At 42.7% G+C, this 22537-nt stretch overlaps 1 protein-coding gene across 2 annotated transcripts in view; it reads left to right on the top strand.

Moving 5' to 3' along the window:
* Positions 1 to 22537, top strand: part of LOC121272297 (misshapen-like kinase 1) — a 276034-nt gene that overhangs the window by 62601 nt on the left and 190896 nt on the right. For both annotated transcript variants that reach the window (XM_041178877.1, XM_041178876.1), the window contains exon 2: positions 13932 to 13997. In XM_041178877.1, coding sequence (XP_041034811.1) covers positions 13932 to 13997 — 66 coding nt within the window. The remainder of the gene's footprint in view (positions 1 to 13931; positions 13998 to 22537) is intronic.

Here is a 22537-nt window from a genome sequence, read left to right as displayed (position 1 = left end):
GGAGTTGTATAGAACCTTGGTGAGGCCACAGCTGGAGTACTGTGTGTAGTTCTGGTTGCCACATTCTAGGAAAGATGTGATTGCACTGGAGGGGGTGCAGAGGAGATTCACCAGGATGTTGCCTGGGATGAAACATTTAAGTAATGAAGAGAGGTTGGATAGACTTGGGTTGTTTTCATTGGAGCAGAGAAGATTGAGGTGTGAATTGATTGAGGTGTACGAGATTGAGGGGCGTGGACAGGGTGGATAGGGAGCAGCTGTTCCCCTTAGTTGAAGGGTCACAAGGGGACATAATTTCAAGGTGAGGGGCAGGAGGTTTAGGGGGGATGTGAGGAAAAACATTTTTACCCAGAGTGTGGTGACGGTCTGGAATGCACTGCCTGGGAGGGTGGTGGAGGCGGGTTGCCTCACATCCTTTAAAAAGTACCTGGTTGAGAATTTGGCACGTCATAACATTCAAGGCTATGGGCCAAGTGCTGGTAAATGGGACTAGGTAGGTAGGTCAGGTGTTTCTCATGTGTCGGTGCAGACTCGATGAGCCGAAGGGCCTCTTCTGCACTCTGTGATTCTGTGAGTGCTTGTGGACAAATTACACACCGCAGCTGTGGTATATCTTCATGTCCAGTATAAATAAAACCACCATTTAAGTAGCTGTCTTTGTCTTAAATTTAGCAGGGCTAAAGGCAGCTTTATGTCTCTGATTCACATCTCTACCTTGCTGGTGCAGTTCAGCTCTTGTAGCTGAACTTGATGAAGGAAGTTTGGTTTCATTGCTCTGTGGGTTTTGTTGTGCTAAAGCCAATAGTCGAATTAAAAAATATACCCATATCTGGTATTTATTATTGATTTTACTTGTTCCTTGTAAATTAACTTGCTCCTGCTGAATTAGCTCTGGCACCTTACAGCAAGAAAGCATTGCATAACCTGAGAACGCGTTAATTTCTGCGTTTTGTGTGCATTAAGCACACACCAACTAAGGAGCGGAATAAATGACAGCTTCACCCTCGTCCCAAAAATGGAAATATTCCACCCTGACTCAAGCTGAGTAAAACATGAGAACCTCAATCTCAAATAGGCCAGCATATCAGATACCCAACGTGAATAAGCAAAACATCAGATCCTCAGAATGGGTCAACAAAGGATCAGTCAACTCCAACTCCGTCAGCCCAAGTGTCACTTCTTTCTGTAGATGGTGACTAACCTGCTTTCCAGCTGTTGTAGTAATTTGCTTTTTACCTCATCCTAAAGGGGACGCTTTAAGAAGTCAAATTAACTAATTGGAGGAGGAGGCTCCACAAATATCCTCATCCTCAATGATTGGGGAGCCCAGCATGTAAGTGCAAAAGATAAGGCTGAAGCATTCTCAACAATCTCCAGCCAGAAGTGCCATCTCAGCCTCCTGCTGAGGTCCCCAGCATCCTGCTGAGGTCCCCAGCATCAGATGCCAGTCTTCAGCCAATTCGATTCACTCCATGTGATGTCATGAAACAGCTGAAGGCACTGGATACTGCAAAGGCTATGGGCCTAGACAATATTTCGGCAGTAGGCAGTAGTACTTATGCTCCAGATCTTGCCGCATCCCTAGCCAAGCTGTTTCAATACAGCTATAACACTGGCACCTACCTGGCTATGCCCAGGTATATCCTGTACACAAAAAGCAGGACAAATCTAATCCAGCCAATTACCGCCCCATCAGTCTACTTTTCATCACCAGTAAAGTGATGGAAAGTATCATCGACAGTGCAATCAAGCAATACTTCATCAGCAAAAACCTGCTCACTGATGCTCAGTTTGAGTTCCATCAGGGCCACTCAGCTCCTGATCTCTTCACAGCCTAGATTCAAACACGGACAGAAGATCTAGACCCCAGAGGTGAGGTGAGAGTGACTTCCCTTGACATCAAGGCAGCATTTGACCGAGTGTGGCATCATGGAGCCCTAGCAAAATTGGAGTCAATGGGAATCAGGGGGAAAACTCTCCACCTGTTGGAGTCATACCTAGCACAAGGAAAGATGATTGTGGTTTTTGAAGGTCAATCATCTCAGCTCCAGGACATCACTGCAAGAGTTCCTCAGGGTAGTGTCCCAGGCCCAACCATTTTCAGCTGCTTCATCAATGACCTTCCTTCCATCATAAGGTCAGAAGTGGGGATGTTCACTGATGATTGCACAATGGTCAGCACCATTCATGGCTCCGCAGATACTGAAGCAGTCCATGTCCAAATGCAGCAAGACCTGGACAGTATCCAGGCTTGGGCTGATAAGTGGCATATAACTGTCGTGCCACACAAGTGCCAGGCAATGGCCATCTCCAACAAGAGAGTATCTAACCATCTTGTCTTGACATTCAGTGGAATCACCATCCCTGAATCCCCTACTATCAACATCCTGGGAGTCACCATTAATCAGAAACTGAACTGGACTAGCCAAATAAATATTGCGGCTGCTAGAGCGGGTCAGAGGCTGCAAATCCTGGGTGAGTAACTCCCCTCCTGACTGTCTAATACCTATCCAACATCTCAAGGCACAAGTCCAACAACACTCGAGAAGCTCGACACCATGCAGGACAAAGCAGCCCGCTTGATTGGTACCCCACCTGCCGCCTTAAACATTCACTTTCTCCACCACTGACGCACAGTGGCAGCAGTGTATACTATGTAAAAGATGCATTGCAGCAACTTGCCAAGGCTCCTTCGACAGCAGCTTCCAAACCTGTGATCTTTACCACCTAGAAGGACAAGGGCAGTAGACCCATGGGAACACCACCACCTGCAATTTCCCCTCCAAGCCATACAACATCCTGACTTGGAACTTTCTTGCCATTTCTTCACTGTCACTGGATCAGAATCCTGGAAGTCCCTTCCTCACAGCACTCTGGGAGTACCCACAAGGCATGGACTGCAGTGGTTCAAGAAGGTGGCTCGCTACCAGCATCTCGATTACAATTAGGGTTGGGCCATTAATATAAGCCTAACCAGTGAGACCTACACCCAGTGAAAGAATAAAGGAAGAAGTTGTGAAATGTGATGAGTTGCAGGCAAGCCGTGATCTCTTGCAGCTTAATCGATGGAGGATATTTTTGAGTTGGCTGCAGGTTTTTCTCTGCATCAGTCAAGAGGTCACATTGTTAGACCATAGCTGAAGAGTATGAGAGTGTGCACGCTTTGCTTGATGGACACAATAGTTTTAATGGTTTACCTTTTTGAGGGTATGATGTGGCCCTGATCCCTACTGTACTCAAAGGTCCTGCCAACAGTCAAATCTCTTAGCTCAAAGTAGAGTGGCCTGTTGGACACAGTGCCAGAGAGCGGCCACTGATCCTGTACTCCAGGATTTGCAAAGATTTGTTGTGACCACACTGTTTGGCACTAACCATTGGAGAGCGGCCACTGATCCTGTACTCCAGGATTTGCAAAGATTTGTTGTGACCACACTGTTTGGCACTAACCATTGGCAGGGTGGGTTCTCTGGTTATCCTGTCAGCAATTTTCCCTCAAACAATGTTGCTAAAAATACATAGATTAACTGGCCATTGATTTGATTATTGGACCTTGGTGTGCATGCTTGTCTATAATAGAACAGTACGTCAAATACTGCCCAGCAATTACTTTTCAATACATTCTTGAGTATATAAAAGGCTATATAACTGCAAGTTGTGGGATACTATAGCATAATGGTTATGTTACTGGACTAGTAAACCAGAGATCTGGAGATGAGTTCAGAACAAACCAGGGGAATCTAAATTCAGTGAATTAAACCTATCTGGAATAAAAAGTTAGCATCAGTCATGGTGCCCATAAAACTAATGGATTGTTGTGAAACCACATCTGATTCGTTAATGTCCTCTCGGGAAGGAAATCAGCTGTCTTTACCAGGTCTGGCCTGTATGTGACTGCAGGCCAACTGTAAAGTGGTTGACCAGTAAATGTACTCTGAAATGCCTTAACAAGCCTCTCAGTTGATTCAAAACTGCTACGAAAGGTCTAATAAGAATAAAACCAGATGGGCCACCTTGCATCAACCCAAACACTGGACACTACAAAGGCACATCCGGTCCAGCTGAGCCTGCAATGTCATCCTCAACTAATACCTGGGGTATTGTGCTAAAATTGGGAGCTCCGTATCATAGATTAATCAAACAAATCACTGAGGGTGGCAAAGGCACAGAATGTGCTCTGGGTAGGGTACTTCAATGTCCATCTCCTAACAGTGGCATGACAGCATCACTACTGACGACCAGTCCTGAAGGACATAGCTGCACTCTGGGCCTGCGTCAAATGGTGACAGTAAATCTATTAAAATGTGCTCTTATCACACTAAATGTTGCAGATGCACGACATAACCCTTGTGGCAACAAAGTCCAGTCTTCACACTTGGGGCATCCTCCATCTTGTGGGGTGACTCTACCACCATGCTAAATGGAATAGATTCAGAACAGATCTAGCTCAAACCTGAGCATGTATGAGGTACGGTGGGCCATCATTAGCAGAATTGTATTCCTTCATAATCTATAACCTCATGGCCTGACATATCTCTTACCATACTGGAGATAGAAAAGGTGTGCAAGAAAGGCAAGGTTACAGTGATCATGGGGGATTTCGATATGCAGGTAGATTGGGAAAATCGGAAAATCAGGTTGGTAGTGGATCCCAAGTAAAGGAATTTGTGGAATGTCTACGAGATGGCTTTTTGGAGCAGCTTGTAGTGGAGCCCACTAGGGGACAGGCAATTCTAGATTTAGTAATGTATAATGAGGCAGATTTGATAAGGGAGCTTAAGGTGAAGGAACCCTTAGGAGGAAGTGACCATAATATGATAGAATTTACCCTGCAATTTGAAAGGAAAAAGCTGGAATCAGGTGTAATGGTATTAAAGTTGAATAAGGGCAACTACAGAGGCATGAGGGAGGAGCTGGCCAGAATTGACTGGGAGATGAGCCTAGCAGGAAAGACAGTGGGACAGCAATGGCAGGAGTTTCTGGGAGTAATTTGAGAAACACAGCAAAAATTCATCCCTAGGAAGAAGCATACTAAAGGGAGGACGAGGCAACCATGGCTGACAAGGGAAGTCAGGGACAGCATAAAAGCTAAAGAGAAAGCATACAATGCGGTGAAGAGCAATGGGAAACCAGGACATTGGGAAGCCTACAAAGACCAACAGAGGACAATTAAAAAAGAAATAAGGAGGGAGAAGATTAAATATGAGGGTAAACTAGCCAGTAATATAAAAGAAGATTGCAAGAGTTTTTTTCAGATATATAAAGGGTAAGAGAGAGGCAAAAGTGGACATTGGGCTGCTGGAAAATGACACCGAAGAAGTAGTAGTGGGGAGCAAAGAAATGGTGGAGGAACTGAATAGGTACTTTGCATCAGTCTTCACAGTGGAAGACACAAGTAACATCCCCAAAGTTCAAGAGAGTCGGGGGGCAGAGGTGAGTATGGTGGCCATTACCAAGGAGAAGGTGCTAGGAAAACTGAAAGGTCTGAAGGTGGATAAATCACCTGGACCAGATGGATTACACCCCAGAGTTCTGAAGGAGATAGCTGAAGAGATAGTGAAGGTGTTAGTGGTGATCTTTCAGGAATCACTGGAGTCAGGGAGTGTCCCAGAGGACTGGAACATCGCTAATGTAACCCCCCTGCTTAAGAAGGGAGTGAGGCAAAAGACAGGAAATTACAGGCCGAATAGCCTGACCTCAGTCATTGGTAAGATTTTAGAGTCCATTATTAAGGATGAGATTTCAGAATACTTGGAAGTGCATGTAAAATAGGGCGAAGTCAGCATGGTTTCATCAAGGGGAGGTCATGCCTGACAAATCTGTTAGAATTCTTTGAGGAGGTAATGAGTAGGTTAGACAAAAGAGAGTCAATGGATGTTATCTACTTGGACTTCCAGAAGGCCTTTGACAAGGTGCCGCACAGGAGGCTGCTCAGTAAGATAAGAGCCCATGGTTTTAGAGGCAAGGTACTAGCATGGATAGAAGATTGGCTGTCTGGCAGGAGGCAGAGAATGGGGTTAAGGGGGTCCTTCTCAGGATGGCGGCTGGTGACAAGTGGAGTTCCGCAGGGGTCAGTGTTGGGACCACAACTTTTCACTTTATACATTAATGATCTAGCTGAAGGAACTGAGGGCATCCTGGCTAAGTTTGCAGATGATACAAAGATAGGTGGAGGGACAGGTAGTATTGGGGTGGCTGCAGAAGGATTTGGACAGGTTAGGACAATGGGCCAAGAAGTGGCAGATGGAATACAACGTGGGGAAGTGTGAGGTCATGCACTTTGGTAGGAAGAATAGAGGCATAGACTATTTTCTAAATGGGGAGAGAATTCAGAAATCTGGAGTGCAAAGGAACTTGGGAGTCCTAGTCCAGGATTCTCTTAAGGTTAACTTGCAGGTTGAGTCGGTAGTTAGGAAGGCAAATGCAATGTTGGCATTTATTTTGAGAGGACTAGAATATAAAAGCAGGGATGTGCTGCTGAGGCTTTATAAGACTTTGGTCAGACCACATTTAGAATATTGTGAGCAATTTTGGGCCCTGTATCTCAGGAAGGATGTGCTGGCCCTGGAGAGGGTCCAGAGGAGGTTCACAGGAATGATCCCAGGAATGAAAGGTTTAACATATGAAGAACATTCGAGGACTCTGGGTCTATACTCGATGGAGTTTAGAATGATGAGGGGGGATCTGATCGAAACTTACAGAATACTGAAAGGCCTGGATAGAGTGGGCGTGAGGAAGATGTTTCCATTAGTAGGAGAGACTAGGACCCAAGGGCACAGCCTCAGAGTAAAGGGAAGACCTTTTAGAACAGAGATGAGGAGAAACTTCTTTAGCCAGAGAGTGGTGAATCTATGGAATTCATTGCCACAGAAGGCTGTGGAGGCCAGGTCATTGAGTGTATTTAAGAACGAGATAGATAGGTTCTTGATTGGTAAGGGGATCAAAGGTTACGGGGAGAAGGCGGGAGAATGGGGTTGAGAAGCTTAACAGCCGTGATTGAATGGCGGAGCAGACTCGATGGGCCGAATGGCCTAATTTCTGCTCCTATGTCTTATGGTTATACTATTACCATCAAGCCTGGGGACCAACACTGGTTCAATGAGGAATGTGCCAAGAGTAACTGCAGGCATACCTCCAAAATGGGCTGCCGATTTGGTGAAGCTGCAACACAGGGCTCTATGCAGGCTAAATAATGAAATCAGCGTGCTCTGGGCAGAGCTAAGAAATCCCACGGCCAATGGATCAGATCAAAACTCTGTACCTCTGCCGCATCTAGTTGTGAATGATGGTAGACAATTAAATGAACAATGCAAGGAAGAAATTCCATGAATATTTCCATCGTTAGTAATGGCAAAGACCAGTGTGTGAGTGTGAAAGACAGGACTGAAACATTTCTAGCTGTCTTTAGCCAGAGATGCTGAGTGGATGATCCATCTTGGCCTCTTCCTGAAATTCACGCTATCACAGATGCCAGCCTTCAACCAATTTGATTCACTCCACGTGATATCAAGAAATGGCTGAGTGCACTGGATACAGCAAAAGAAGGGCAGGCTTAGCAGCTTACCATTCCTGGCTATAGGGAATTCAGACGAGAAAGAGGGGAGGATAAAAGAGGAGGCTGGGGGGTAGGGGGGAGGTCGAAATATTGATCAAGGAATCAAACATAGCAATGAGGAGGGTTGATATCTTGAAAAGATCATCAAATGAGGCCATATTGGTAGAAGTAAAAAATACAAAAGGGGCAAACACGCTGTTGGGTGTGTACTGTAGGCCCCCAAAAAGTCAGGGATTGGTAGAGAATTGGTAATCAAATTTCAGAGAAGTTTAAGGATAATAAAGCAATAACAGTGGAGGATTTTAACTACCCAAATGTTAACTGGGATAGCCTTAGTGTGCAAGGTAGGGAGGGTGCAAAATTCTTAAGTTGCATCCAGCAGAACTTCTTTAGCTAGTATGTAGAAAGTCCAACAAGGGAGGGGGCAGTTCTGGACCTAATATTGGGAAATGAGCCCAGGCATGTCAGTCGGGGAGCATTTTGGAGATAGTGACCATAACTCTGTTAGCTTTAGGATAGAAAAAGATAAGGTTGGCCAGGAATAAAAGTTTTAAACTGGAGAAAGGCTAATTTTACTAAGATGAGATATAATTTGGCCCAAGTGGACTGGGAGTAGCTACTTACAGATAGAACTGTCTCAGAGCAGTGCGAGGTATTCAAGGAGGAAATAGCGAGAGTACAGGGCATATATGCCTCTGAAAAGATAAAGGGGGGAACCAAGTGTGGAGAACCCTGGGTGTCAAGGGACATAAAAGTTAGGATTAAGAAAAAAGGAGAAGCTTATGGCAGATACTGAGAGCTCAATATGGCAGAGTCCCTGGAGGAGTATGAAAAGTGCAGGGGGGAACTTAAAGAGAAAATTAGGAAAGCTAAGAGAGTGCATGACAAAGCATTGGTGGGTAGAATAAAGAAAAACCAAAAGAGGCTTTTTAAATACATAAAGCAAGTGAATAACTTGGGAAAGAGTAGGGCCAGTTAGGGATCATAGAGGTAATCTCTGTGTGGACTCGACAGATGTGAGCACAGTCCTCAATGATTGTGTCAATACTTTGTGTCGGCCTTCACAATGGAAAAGGACGACGCAGCTATAGGCATCAGGGTGGAGGACTGTGAAATATTAGAGGAAATTAACATAGAGGGAGAGAAGATACTAGCGGGTTTAGCGGCCTTAGAACTGGATAAATCCACAGGCCATGATGAGATGTCTCCCAGGCTGTTGGGGGAGGCAAGAGAAGAGATATCAGGTGCCCTGGCAGTAATTTTCAAATTTTCTCTGGCCACAGGTGAGGTGCCAGAGGACTGGAGGACTGCTAACGTTGTCGCATTATTAAAAAAAGGAGGAAGAGATAGATCAGGAAATTAAAGGCCAGTCAGTCTAACCTCAGTGGTGGGGAAGTTACTAGAAAGAATTCTAAGGGACAGAATACATCTGCACTTGGAAAGAGAAGAATTAATCAGGGATAGTCAACATGAATTTACTAAGGGAAGGTCTTGTTTGACAAATTTGATTGAATTTTTTGAGGAGGTAACCAGGAGTGTTGATGAGGGTAATGTATTTGGTGTGGTCTACATGGACTTTAACAAGGCTTTTGGTAAGGACCCTCATGGCAGACTGGTCAAAAAAGTGAGAGCCCATGGGATCCAAGGCAAAGTGGCACGTTGGATCCAAAATTGGCCGAGAGGCAGGAAGCAGAGGGTGATGGTAGAGGGATGTTTCTATGACTGGAAGACTGTTTCCAGTGAGCTTCCACAGGACTTGGTGCTGAGGCCCTTGCTGTTTGTGGTGTACATAAATGATTTGGACTTAAACGTAAGTGGTATGATCAAGAAGTTCTCGGATGACACGATAATTGGTAGGATGGTAAATAGTGAGAGGATAGCTGTAAACTGCAGGAAAATATCTAAGGACTGGTCAGGTGGGCAGAACAGTGGCAAATAGAATTCAACCCAGAAAAGTGTGAGGTAATGCATTTACGGAGGGCTAACAAGGTAAGAGATTACATTATGAATGGTAGGATCCTGGAAAGTACTGAAAATCAGAGGGACATGGGTTTGCATATCCACAGATCTCTGAAGGTAGCAGGGCAGATAGATAAGGTGGTTAAGAAGGCATATGGGATACTTGCCTTTATTAGCCGAGGCATAGAATACAAGAGCAGGGAGGTTATGCTGGAACTGTATAAAACACAGGTTAGGCCACAACTAGAGTACTGAGTGCAGTTCTGGTCACCACATTATAGGAAGGATGTGATTACACTGAGAGGAGGTGCAGAGGAGATTTACCTGGATGCTGCCTAGGCTGGAGAACCTGAGCCATGAAGAAAGATTGGATGGGCTGGTGTTGTTTTCCTTGGAGCAGTGAAGGTTGAGAAGGGACCTGATAGAAGTGTATAAGATTGTGAGGGGCATAGATAGGGTGGATAGGAAGGCAGTTTTTCCATTTGTTAAGGGGTCAATAGCCAGGGCCATAGATTTAAGAGGTAGAAGGCTAAGAGAAGAGTTGAGAAATTTTTTTCACCCAGAGGGTGGTGGGAGTGTGGAACTCACTGCCTGGAAAGGTGGTTGAGTCAGAAACTGTCATAACATTTAAGAAGTATTTAGATATTCATTTGTGTTGCCATAACCTCCAGGGCTATGGCCAAAGTGTTGGAAAATGGCATTTCTGTAGTCAGATCTTTGTTGACCGGCATGGACACATTGGGCTGAATGGTGGCCTCCTGTGCTGTAAACGTCTACAAGCAAAGGCTGTGGGCTCTGACAGCATCCAAGCTGAATACCCCACCATCAATTTCTTGGAGCTCATTATTGACTAGAAACTCAACTGGACCAGCTACATGAGCAAGTCAAAGGCTTGGTGTTCCATGACAAGTAACTCTCCATCTCTACTTGCCTGGACGAGTGCAGCTCCAACAACACTCAGGAAGCTGAACATGATCCAGGACAATTTAAGTACTTGCAACTTTTTTTGAAAAATAGATACCACTGGCATGGTCAGGATGGGCCGAATGGTGGCATCCTATGCCACAATGACTCTTTGTAACTCTGAGAAAGCAGCCAGCTTGATTGGAACCCCACCCACCACCTTGAACGTTCAGTTTGTCTGTCACTGGCACACTGTGGCTGCAGCTTTTACCCTTCTACAAGATGTATTGTAGCAACTTGTCAAGGCTTCTGTGACAGCACCCTTCAACCTCTACCACCCGGGACAAGGGCAGCAGCCTCAAGGGAGTACCACTATCTTGCAAGTTGACCTCCCAAGACACACACCGTCCTGACTAAGTCATCCCTTATAATAGCCCTGAGCAATTCAAGAACTCAGCTCATCACCACCTTCTCAAGGGCACTTAGGGATGGAGAATAAATGCAGGCCCAGCCAGCGATCCTCACATCCCATGAATAAATCAAAAACAAAGATCTTTCTGTGACAACTTAACTGACTTTAGTGCCATACTGCTAGTCTAAAATCTCACTTTCCATCTTTACTTATTTTTCTTTCTGTGCTAAATATGTGATAAAAGTTTGTTTTTGAATTCTGCGGCCCTAGCTTGGTCTCTAACATCATGTTGGGCCATTTTTTTAGAAATTCATTTGGAATAGAAGGGAACAAATCCTACAAAGATCTTCGATACTGTTTCAGAGAATTAAAAATTTAATTTACAATTTCAGTTCATCATACAATTCTGATATAAGTGGAACTCTTTCAGAGAAGTAAACGCTTAGACCTTTCAGCTACATTCGCTATATTTTATCAATATTAAATCTAATGTATATATTTCAGATCTGCCTATTCACCAGTTTTCTCTACTTTGATGGATTGACATGATTTTAGAATTTTTTTTAAGGTTCAAATCAACTCCAATTGAAAAGGCTATAAAATTATTGCAGCACTTTTGGCCATCAAGATGGTTCATTCAGTAGTGTATATTTTTTCATGGGATGTGAGTGTTGCTGCTAAGGCCAGCATCTGTTACCCAGCCAGAGTAATGAGGAAGACCATAGCAGTAGGCTTTCCAAACCTTCTCCTCTTCCGCAGTTCAATTAGATCAACTCCATTTGTCTTCCCTTTCATCTGTAGCTTTTGATACCCCAACCCAGTACAAATTTTGTTGATCTGCATCTAGAAAATTTCAATTGGCCCAGCGTAAAAAAGTCTTTTGGGGAGGGTGCTCTGCTTGAATGGGTCAGGGAAGCAAGTCCAATGGTAACTTGCAAAAGGGAATTGGATATATACTTGAAAAATCTGCAGGACTGTGTGGGAATAGGATGAATTTGATTACCTCATTCAAAGATTCAGCACAGGTAGTGTGGGCTGAATGGTCTACCTCATCCTTTATGACTCTGTAGTAAATGTCTTGGAAGCCCATATGGGCACCATCAACATCTGTAGACACTCCACCTTGTTAGTGATCCCTTCATAAAAGCCACATTAGTCAGACCTTTTATCTGCTCATACACATTCTGGTGCTCATCCATTCTGTCCCTGTCCCTTTAACTCCTCACCTTGGGTTTTTAAAAATAAAATGTCATCCTTATGGAAGTAAGAATGGTATTATACAAGTTATACTTTGGCTGCCTTATTTTGCAGCCATGTAGAATCTGTGAAGATTATTTTAAAAACTGGCTGGAATTAAGGGACACACAGCATGAGGAGAAAGTGATGGATTTACTCGCCTTGCCTATAAGCAGCGAAAGTATTTGCACAGTATTGAAGTATTGGGAGTCTTGGCAGCATTGCTTTCACTGCTTGATCTCTCCAGGGAATCTCTCTCTAATCGATTTGATATACTTGAGGCTTGGCATTCTGTGCACTGTGCCCTAATTTAGGAACTGTCAGTGACTTTTTTGGATCTACAAATAGTAGAAGGACTTTTTTTTGTGATATACGCTTTATGTAGATAAGGATGCGTCTGAGCATGCATCTCCACAAAAGGTTTTACATTGCTAAAGGAAAATATAAAAGGAAATTTGCAAAGTGTGTAGCAGGCGGGGCTGATTCCCCTTACTGATGTGTTCCTTGCCTCCCTTCCTCCTCCCCACCAGTCAGTTGCTAGTCACCTTGGACTAGTCTTAAACGAATCTCCATGAAAGTTGAAGATTCAGACCAAGACCTTGGCAGAGAGGACAGCAGGGCCCTCATTGGGAGGGAGGACAAATTGAAATCTGTCATGCTGCGCAAGCTCCAACTCACCGCAGACATTGCCAGACTCTGGGCAGAATGTAGCCAGTTACTGGTCCTTTGGACAACAGCCGACATAAGATTAATCATGGTACCTCTGGAAAGGGGGTGGTTTGATGGTAGTGGTGGTAGAAAGACCAGCACGTTGTTAAGTTGTTTTTCTGCTTTTTGCTTCGCATCACAGGCAGTGAGCACATTGCAGATAAGTTGAATGTTCATCTGATGTCCTTTGCCTGCTTAAGTGCAGATAATTGACCTTTCAAGGCAAGCTTCACCATTTGAGAAAATTCAGTGGCATTTTCTCCTTAATACCAGACTGGATGAAATGCTTATGCCTGAAATATTGTTGAACAATTCTGTCACAGAAGGAAAAGAAATTGTTAGATTTCTGTTGCCTTGACTTTTTTTTAATAAAAAGCACAAGGTATTTTTTTGGCAATGCAGCATTTCTTTATTGATCCAAAGTCGTTTGTAACAATTGGTATTATGCAACAATGCTACTTCTACTCTATACTGGGCTGACTTTTTGGTGCAAGTACTCTTACATTAAATGAAAAGCAAACTGGATTTGGGTAAAGGTTCAACTCAGGAATATTCTAACACTTGTTTCTCTTAGACTACGTTGTATTGTGTTTTTACAGGTTTAAATAGATGCTCCCATTAATTTGCATAGATCTCATTACTTTTAGCACAGATTTTGGAGTCTTAATTTAGTATTTAAAAAAATGTTTTAGAGATGTGGCAACATTTATTACCCATCTCTAATTGTCCTGAGGATATTGGTAATTAGCCAAGTCCACACTGGACCAGAGGCATCGCTCTCCATTGGAGAAAGAGAGCCAATTTACATATGAAGCTTGAAAAGCACCACTCCGGAAGCGTGGGGATTGGTATCCATAAACTACTACAGCCAGGATGGGGATTGAGCAGGAGGGGTAGCAGCATTACAGTCATCTAGCCAACTGACAAGAGTCAACCATAGTGTAGACTACTGTCACATTTCGGGGTGACAATTCAACATAGCCATTACTAAAATAGCATTAGTCTGCAAAGTGGTGGCGGAGGGAGGGAGCAGTTGGAACACTCACCTTGTAGAGATGGAAATATTTTTAATATCAGCAGTGTGGAAGTTAGACATTGTTATTATACTTGAAAACTTATAACTGTTCAACTTCACTCAACGTATGTTTTTGCTCTATTCAGGACCCTGCGGGTATTTTTGAACTGGTGGAAGTTGTTGGAAATGGCACCTACGGACAAGTATACAAGGTAAAGCAAAAAGTAGTCTTTTCTTCTATTACCAGAAATTATTTTGAATAATTAAAATGTGCCAATTCTGAATTTGTTGGACACAAAGTTGTGCTATGTCTGTGCAAATTCTCTGATTAATATTTAACTTTACCTTTCTTTACTTGTATCAGTTCTATCATCAGAGCTAACAGTACCCATTCCCACTAGAGTTGATAAATGGTGCTTATATGATTAGCATATCATGTCCCCACCAGCTACACTCTTAGCTGATGTACACCTCTGGGCTTTTGTGCAGAGCCCATCTGCTACGAGTTGAGAATTGAGGCACTTTGTTCTTTTTTTAAACAAACACAAAAAAGTGCAAGTTTAAAAAAAAAAGTCATTGATTTTGTTTTACCGTGATCCAAGCAGTGAAATGGTCCTCATTCAAGCCAGTGGTCTGAGTTATGGCTCTGGATAGCGAATGGTGCTGGTTTTAACTAGTTACTGTCAAAAGTTGAAAGGTCTGAATCAGTTTTTTCATAGATGAACATGTGTTTTAAATTCTGTGTTTTAGAAGATGTCAATGTGAGAGTTAAATCTATAACTTGATTATGATGGTAGGGAAATGTTGTTGGCTAGCGCAAGATAAAACACAGATAGATGCGCTGCTATGGAAGGCCATAAATATTAGTAATAAGGCCTCAGCTGTGATTGAGAGAGGGAGAGATTGGACCTGAAATTGGCTGGAATTCACAATGGCAATAGTTTGTGCGAAGGAGTTTATTGAAATGCTTTATGAATTGCCTTAAGTGGCAGGTGAGAGAGGGAGGCACAAGTGGGAGGGAGGGCAATGTTGGATTTCTGCCTAATTGATGGGAGTAATAGACCAGGTGACAATTGGAATTTGCTTTTCAGAAAGGTCTTAATTTTAGTTGTTGAAACGAAAACAGAACAGAAAATAAAAACTATTAAGACATTGATTTCATGGGAGCAGGCTTCAAATTAATAAAATGCTGCAAGTAAGAAATTAACTGGAAAGAACCATATAAAAGGGAGGGTGGGAGCAGATAAGGGGGCGACCATTTTGGACTGAAAGTAAGAATTTCTTCGCTCGAGTTTGTGAATCTTTGGAATCGTGTAGCTTATAGGTGCTCAGTCATTGAGTATGTTCAAGGCAGTGATTGACAGCTTTTTGAGCTTTAAAGGATATCAGGATGGGGCAGGAAAGTGGAGTTGAGGCCATGGATTGACCATGGTTTTAGTAAATGGTGGAGCAGGCTTATAGGGCTATAGAGCCACCTACTCCCATTTCTTACAAGTGAAAGTTAAGTGTTGAGCAATTCATTTCACACTGCAAGAAACAGCAGATTCCAGAACAGTCAAAAAAAACCAGGAAAATAAAAAGTGACATGGATGGAAAAGAACGGCTGTAAAAAGGCTCCTAAGATTATGAACTTGGTTGGGGGTGGAGGGGATTGGTATACGGAGACCTATAAAGTTGAACAGTGTGAGGGCAAGAGTGATTGAGAGGAATGCAGCAGAAAATATCACAGTATTCCTTAAGATTCTCATGATTGAGAGATGGGTACAAGACAATTTTGGAATGAACCATGGCAGTGGTGTGATGGAACTAAATCATTTTTAGCAGTGAAGAGAGAATAGAGATTCCTGACTTCAAAGGAGTTTGAGAGAGGGCACACTTGGAACTTCTAACCCCATTATGAAGGGTATTGTTGAAAGCTTTAGCAAGCTGAAGATAGCCAAAGTGCTCTCTCAGTTTCAATTTAACTGCTGGTGGAGTGCCCTGAAGAGGTTGTAACTTTCTTCACCAATACCTTTGAAATATCATTAAGGACATAAGAATTAGGAACAGAGATAGGACATACTATTCTTTGAGTCTACTCTATTATTCAGTAAGATTATGGCTGATTCTCGACTTCCAGCGTCACTTTCCTGCCATATTCCCATATACCTTCATTCCCTTAGTGCCCATTGGATTGGGTAAAACCCCAATGAGTTGGAAAGCAGAAAAGGTGGTGCTCGTCATTGAAAACAAAAGGAAGGGCAGATTTCAGAAGCCCTGGTAATTGCTGAATGTTTAAGTGTAAGATATAACGCATGCCTTTTCACCAGTGTTTCAAATGACCCTGCAATGGCCATAAATGATTGCGTTACCTGCTTCAGAAATATGTCTAATAATATGAAACACACCTTTTTGTTTGGGAGTGTGCATTATGCAATCATTGTTGGTGTGTCAATTATGTGGTTAATCACAAAACAATGTGTTCCAGCTCTTGATCAAATAGGACATTGGACAGGAAATGGTGAGACATTGCACTGTAATTCAAACTGGCACGCATCTGCAGTACATTAGTCAGTCTGTTCCCAGAGTTCGAAGTATCATTCTGAAGGTGAGGAAAGATGGTGACTGTGTAGAATGCCCTTGATTCTGAACCTACTTGGAATAACTAAGTCATTCTGTGGGTTTCAAATCTCAAAGCAAAAAACATATTGATGCCTGGGATTTTGCTGTCCTAGAAATGGGTTTTCTAGGAGTTACACATGCACCTTCCCCAAGTCCTTTCAGGTGGTGAATAGTGAATTTTGGACTGAGAACACAGTGTGATACTGCTAACTATCTTAGCCATTGGTTTCTGAAGAAAGCTGGTAAGAAAGAAAATGTGATGCGTAAAAAAGTGTTAATTATGTGTTGCCTTTCTCCTCTTCATCTGACTTTAAATGACATGGGTATGAAGAAGAATTCAATGCACTGATAATTACCAGAACTATCCATGTCCTATCATTCTGTGATGCTATGCATTGAAGTGTTAGCCTGCTTGATCATGTGGGATTATGTTTTGCTTTCTCCTGTGAATACCAGCTTTCACTCAAGCTGCATGACCCCATCACAATCTTCCTTCTAAATGATTCTTGCTATCATGAGCATTTTTCATAATGTTTTTTATGATACTTCATCTGTTCTGGAGTGAATGATTTGTTTTTCAAGAAAGGACACAGTAGGTGCTTTCATAACATCACAAGATGGACACAGATGAAGGTCATCTCTGTTCATCATCCAGAAAGTTTCCATAGATTTCCTCATCGCAGCCCCTATATCTTAACTGCCAAAGTTTAATTTGAACTGGTTTGCAGATTTAGCTTTTCTGTGCCATTTATTATTTTAACTTCTAGTCTTATGTGAGCTGCAATATCCTCCAGTTAAAGATGTGGATAACCAAAGCCACTGTTGCAAATTCCATACGCTTGCCGGCGAATCATTTTTGTTTCCCCCTCCCACTCTCAGACATGTGCCAGTCACCCTAAAAACCAAAATACTAAACAAAAAAAAACCCCATCAGTGTTAATAAGAAGGGGAAACCAGACAATAGATGTGAAAGGAGGAACAGCTCTATGTTGAGTGGTCTGTCAGATGGCAACTTGGGTTACGATAGTATGGTGTTTATGTTAAGTTTGAGCTTGTCCTCACGAATGTTAAAGGGTGCTCGTAGTTACAAGCAAGTTTGGTGAGGATGCCTTGGTGCTGAGTCTATGTAAAAAGGTGGATCAGATAGTACTCATCTTGGAAATATTCGGCCTTAGTTTTTGTCTTCCAAGATTTCCTCATGTTGTGAAAAATCAGTCTTAGCTTCAGATCGGGTAAGAACAGTAGGTTTCCTCCCCTAAAGGAGACTAGTAGTTTTGTGGTCATCATTACTGATGCTAGCTTTTTATCTGAGGTTTACTTAATTGAATTAAATTCACCATCTGCTGCGGTGGAATTTGAACTCATGTCTCCAGGTCATTAGTCCAGACTGAATTACTGCTTCAACAATGTAACTGCTATGTTAACAAGTTCCAAAAGACCACTCAACATAAAGCAGTTCCTTTCCCTTCAAATCTGTCTTGTGTATTTCCCCCCTTTTATCAGCACTTTATCAGGACTAAAATGGGTATTTTCAGAATAAGCATGCACTCCTTGACAAATGATGTTTCCAAATAGTTTGTGCCCCTTAGATGGGTGTTGTGAGTATGCTAAGGGAGTCCCACTGTAGTTTTTCATCCTTTTCAATGAGAAAATTACCTGTAGTGTACATAATCACAGAATTTTAACGGCACAGAGGGAGGCCATCTGGCCCATCGTGTCTGCACCGACTCTCCAAATGAACATTATGACCTAGTGCCATTGCCCTGCCTTTTCCCTGCACATTGTTTCTATTCAAATAATCGTCTAATGCCCTCTTGAGTGCCTCGATTGAACCTGCCTCCACCACACTCCCAGGCAGTGCGTTCCAGACCCGAACCACTCGCTGTGTGAAAAACAATTTTCTCACGTGTTATTTGCTTCTATTGTAAATCTCTTTAAGTCTACGCCCCCTCGTTCTTGATTGTTTTACAAGCGGAACAGCTTCTCCCTATCTACTCTGTCCACCACCCTCAAGATTTTGAACATCTCTATCAAATCTCCTCTTAGCCGTCTTCTCTCCAAGGAGAACAGCTCTCCAATCTATCTTCATAGCTGAAGTTTTTCATACCTGGAACCGTTCTTGTAAACCTCTTATGCACTCTCTCCAATGTGCTCACACCCTTCCTGAAATGTGGCGCCCAGAACTGTACACAATATTCCAGCTGAGGCCTAACAAGTGTCTTATATAAATTCAGCATAACCTCCCTGCTCTTGTACTATATGCCCCTATTAATAAAGCCCAGGATACCATATGCTTTATTAGTTGCTCTCTCCACTTGTCCTGCCACTTTTCATGATCTATGCACATATACACCTAGGTCTATCTGCTCCTGCATCCCCTTCAGAATTTCACCTCTTATTTGATATTGTCTGTCCATGTTCTTCCTACCAAAACGCATCACCTCACACTTCTCGGCATTAAAATTCATCTGCCACCTACCTGTCCACTCCACCAACTTGTCTATGTCCTTATGAAGCTCTACACTGTCCCCCTCACAGTTTACAACACTCCCAAGCTTTGTATCAGTGGCAGACTTTGAAATTGTCCCCTGCACACCAAGATCTAGATTATTAATGTATATCAGGAAAAGCAAGGGTCCCAATACCACTTCACTTGCACTTCCATCAATTTAGTCTACTGCATTCGCCGCTCCCAATGCAGTCTCCTCTACATTGGAGAGACCAAAAGCAGACTGGGTGACCGCTTTGCGGAACATCTTTGGTCTGTCCGCAAGCATGACCCAGACCTCCCTGTCGCTTGCCATTTCAACACACCACTCTGCTGTCATACCCACATGTCCGTCCTTGGTTTGCTGCAGTGTTCCAGTGAAGCTCAACGCAAACTGGAGGAACAGCACCTCATCTTCCGGTTAGGCACTTTACAGCCTTCCGGACTGAATATTGAGTTCAACAACTTCAGATCATGAACTCTCTTCTCCGTCCCCACCCCCTTTCTGATCCCCCTTTTTTCTAATTTTTTAAAATATATTTTTTAATATATTTTTCTTTTCCCACCTATTTCTATTATTTTTAAATTTATTTTCATCCATTGTTTTATCTCCACCTTTTAGCCTATTTCGATCCCTCTCCCCACGAGGACCATCTGTCACTTGCTCTTCCTGCTTTGTACCCTTAATGTCGCCATTATCACATTCCTTAGCTAATATCACCACCGTCAATACCCCTTTGTTCTTTTGTCTATGACATCTTTGGCAATCTCTTCTTTGCCTCCACCTATCACTGGCCCTCTATCCAGCTGTACCTGTCCCAACCCCCTCAAACAGCTTATATTTCACCTCATTTCTATTTTTCCTTAGTATTGATGATTCATATGGACTCGAAACATTAACTGCATTCCTCTTAGCTGATCCTGTCAGAAATGCTGAGTTTTTCCAGCTATTTTTGTTTTTGTTTCAGATTTCCAGCATCTGCAGTATTTTGCTTTTATCCTGGTAAATCTCCTTTTCACTCACTCTAGTGCAATCACATCCTTCCTATAATGCAGATTCCAGAACTGCATGCAATACTCTAGCTGTGGCCTAACCAGTGTTTTATACACTTCCAGCATAACCTCTCTTCTCTTATATTCTATGCCTTGTTTAATAAAGGCAAGTATCCCATAAGCCTTCTTAACCACCTTATCTACCTGTCCCGCTATCTTAAGGGACCAGTGGACATGCATACCAATGTCCTTCTGATCCTCAGTACTTCCCAGGGTTCTACCATTCATTGTGTATTCTCGTGCCTTGTTTGTCCTGCCCAAGTGCATCACCTCACACTTATCAGGATTAAATTCCATTTGCCCATCTGACCAGCCCGTCGATATCCTCCTGAAATCTAAGGCTATCCTCCTCACTATTTACCACCCCACCAATTCTTGTGTCATCTGCAAACTTACTGATCAACCCTCCTACATTCAAGCCTAAATCGTTTATGTATACCACAAACAGCAAGGGACCCAACACTGACCCCTGTGGAACCCCATTGGACACAGGCGTCCAATCACAAAAATACCCCTCGACCATCACCCTCTGCTTCCTGCCACTCAGTCAATTCTGGATCCAATTTGCCAAATTGTCTTGGATTCCATGGGCTCTTACCTTTGTTATTAGTCTCCCATGCGGGACCTTATCAAAAGCCTTGCTGAAGTCTAAGTAGACTATGTCAAACGCCATGCCTTCATCTACACACCTGGTCACCTCTTCGAAAAATTCAATCAAATTGGTCAGACATGACCTCCCCTTAACAAAACCTGTCCTTGATTAATCCCTGCCCCACCACTGAGGTTAGAATGACTGGCCTGTAGTTCCCTGGTTTATCCCTTCCTCTCTTCTTGAATAACGGTACCATATTCGCTGTCCTCCAGTCCTCTGGCACCTCTCCTGTGGCCAGAGAGGTAATGAAAATTATTGCCAGCACCCCAGCCATCTCCTCCCTTGCCTGGGATACATTTCATCCGGGCCTGAAGATTTATCTACTTTTAAGCCTGCGAGACCACTTAGAACCTCCTCCCTTTCTATGCTAATTTCTTTAATAATTTCACAGTCCTACTGTCTGATTTCCATACCCATGTTGTCCCTGTCACTTGTGAACATCGACACAAAGTATTCATTTAGAACTCCACCTACATCTTCCGTCTCCACACACACATTACCACTATGGTCCTTAATGGGCCCTACTCTTTCCCTAGTTATCCTCTTACTCTTAATGCACTTGTAAAATAACTTTGGACTTTCCTTTATTTCACCTGCCAATGTTTTCTCATGCCCACTTTTTGCTCTCCTAATTTCCTTTTTAAGTTCCTCTACACGTTCTATACTCCTTTAGGGCTTCCCTGTTTTGAGACCTCGGTATTTGCCATAAGCCTCCCTTTTTCTCTTTATCCAATCCTGTATATCCCTCGACATCCAGTGTTCCCTGGATATGTTGGGTCCCACCCTTTATCTTTACTGGAATATGTTGGTCCTGTACTCTCCTTATTTCCTTATTGAATGAGTCCCACTGATCTGAAGCAGATTTATCTAAAAGTAGCTGCTCCCAGTCCACTCTGGCCAAATCATATTTGATCTTATTAAAATCAGCCTTCCCCTAATTTAGAACTCTGATTTCTGGCCCATCCTTGTCCTTTTCCACAACAACGTTGAATGGAGTTATGATCACTATCTGCAAAATGCTCCCCTACTGATAACTCTATCACTTGCACGGCTTCATTCCCTAAAATTAAGTCCAGGACCGCCCCCTCTCTTGTTGGACCTTCTACGTACTGGCTTAAAAAGCTCTCCTGGATGCATTTTAAGAATTCTGCTCCCTCTAAACCTATCACACTATGACTAACCCAGTTAATGTTGGGGAAGTTGAAACCCCCCACTATTACTACCCTATTATTTTTATACTTCTCTGAAATTGCCTACATATCTGCTTTTCCATTTCTCTCTGAGTGTTTGGGGACCTATAGTACACTCCCAGTAATGTGATTGCTCCTTTTTTGTTTTTAAGTGCTACCCACATGGCTTCATTTGAGGAGCCTTCTAAGGTTATTAAAGTTAAATAGAAATTGAAAATATAACTTCTAGTTTCTACAGGTGAACTACTTCCTGAATTGCTTACAGCATTGCTAGCTGGAATTTACTAATTATATTTAAGGAGTCTCTTGAAAGATGGACATTATTGGTAAACTAGTTGGATTATAGTCACTTTCATGACATTTTGTAAAGGATAGAACTGGGGATGCAGAATTATAATTGAGAGTTGAAATATAGGTGCTACATAGAGAAGGCTAATAGTATATTTAATGGAGATTTTTTTTTAAATTGTGAAATCTTTTGAAACAAATAATACCAGGAAAATGTAGAAAACTTAAATTATATCAAGAGGAGTATGTTATTAGATTTCTTATCAGTAATTTAAATGACAGTAGAGAAGATAATAAGACTAAAGATAGAAAGACTCCAGGACCTGATGGTAGCCAGCTCAGGGTACTGAGAGATGTCGACGAGGAAATTGTAGATGGTCTGGTCATGCTCTTCCAAAACACTCTTGTTTCCGGAATTGCCCTTTCGATTGGAAAATTGTCAATGTCACCACACTATTTAAGAAGGGTAAGTGAGATAAA

This window comes from Carcharodon carcharias, chromosome 33 (assembly GCF_017639515.1).
Source record: "Carcharodon carcharias isolate sCarCar2 chromosome 33, sCarCar2.pri, whole genome shotgun sequence".
In the NCBI taxonomy this organism is placed as follows: domain Eukaryota; kingdom Metazoa; phylum Chordata; class Chondrichthyes; order Lamniformes; family Lamnidae; genus Carcharodon; species Carcharodon carcharias.
The sequence above is the reverse complement of the archived record's forward strand: the minus strand, read 5'-3'. Positions and strand labels throughout refer to the sequence as shown.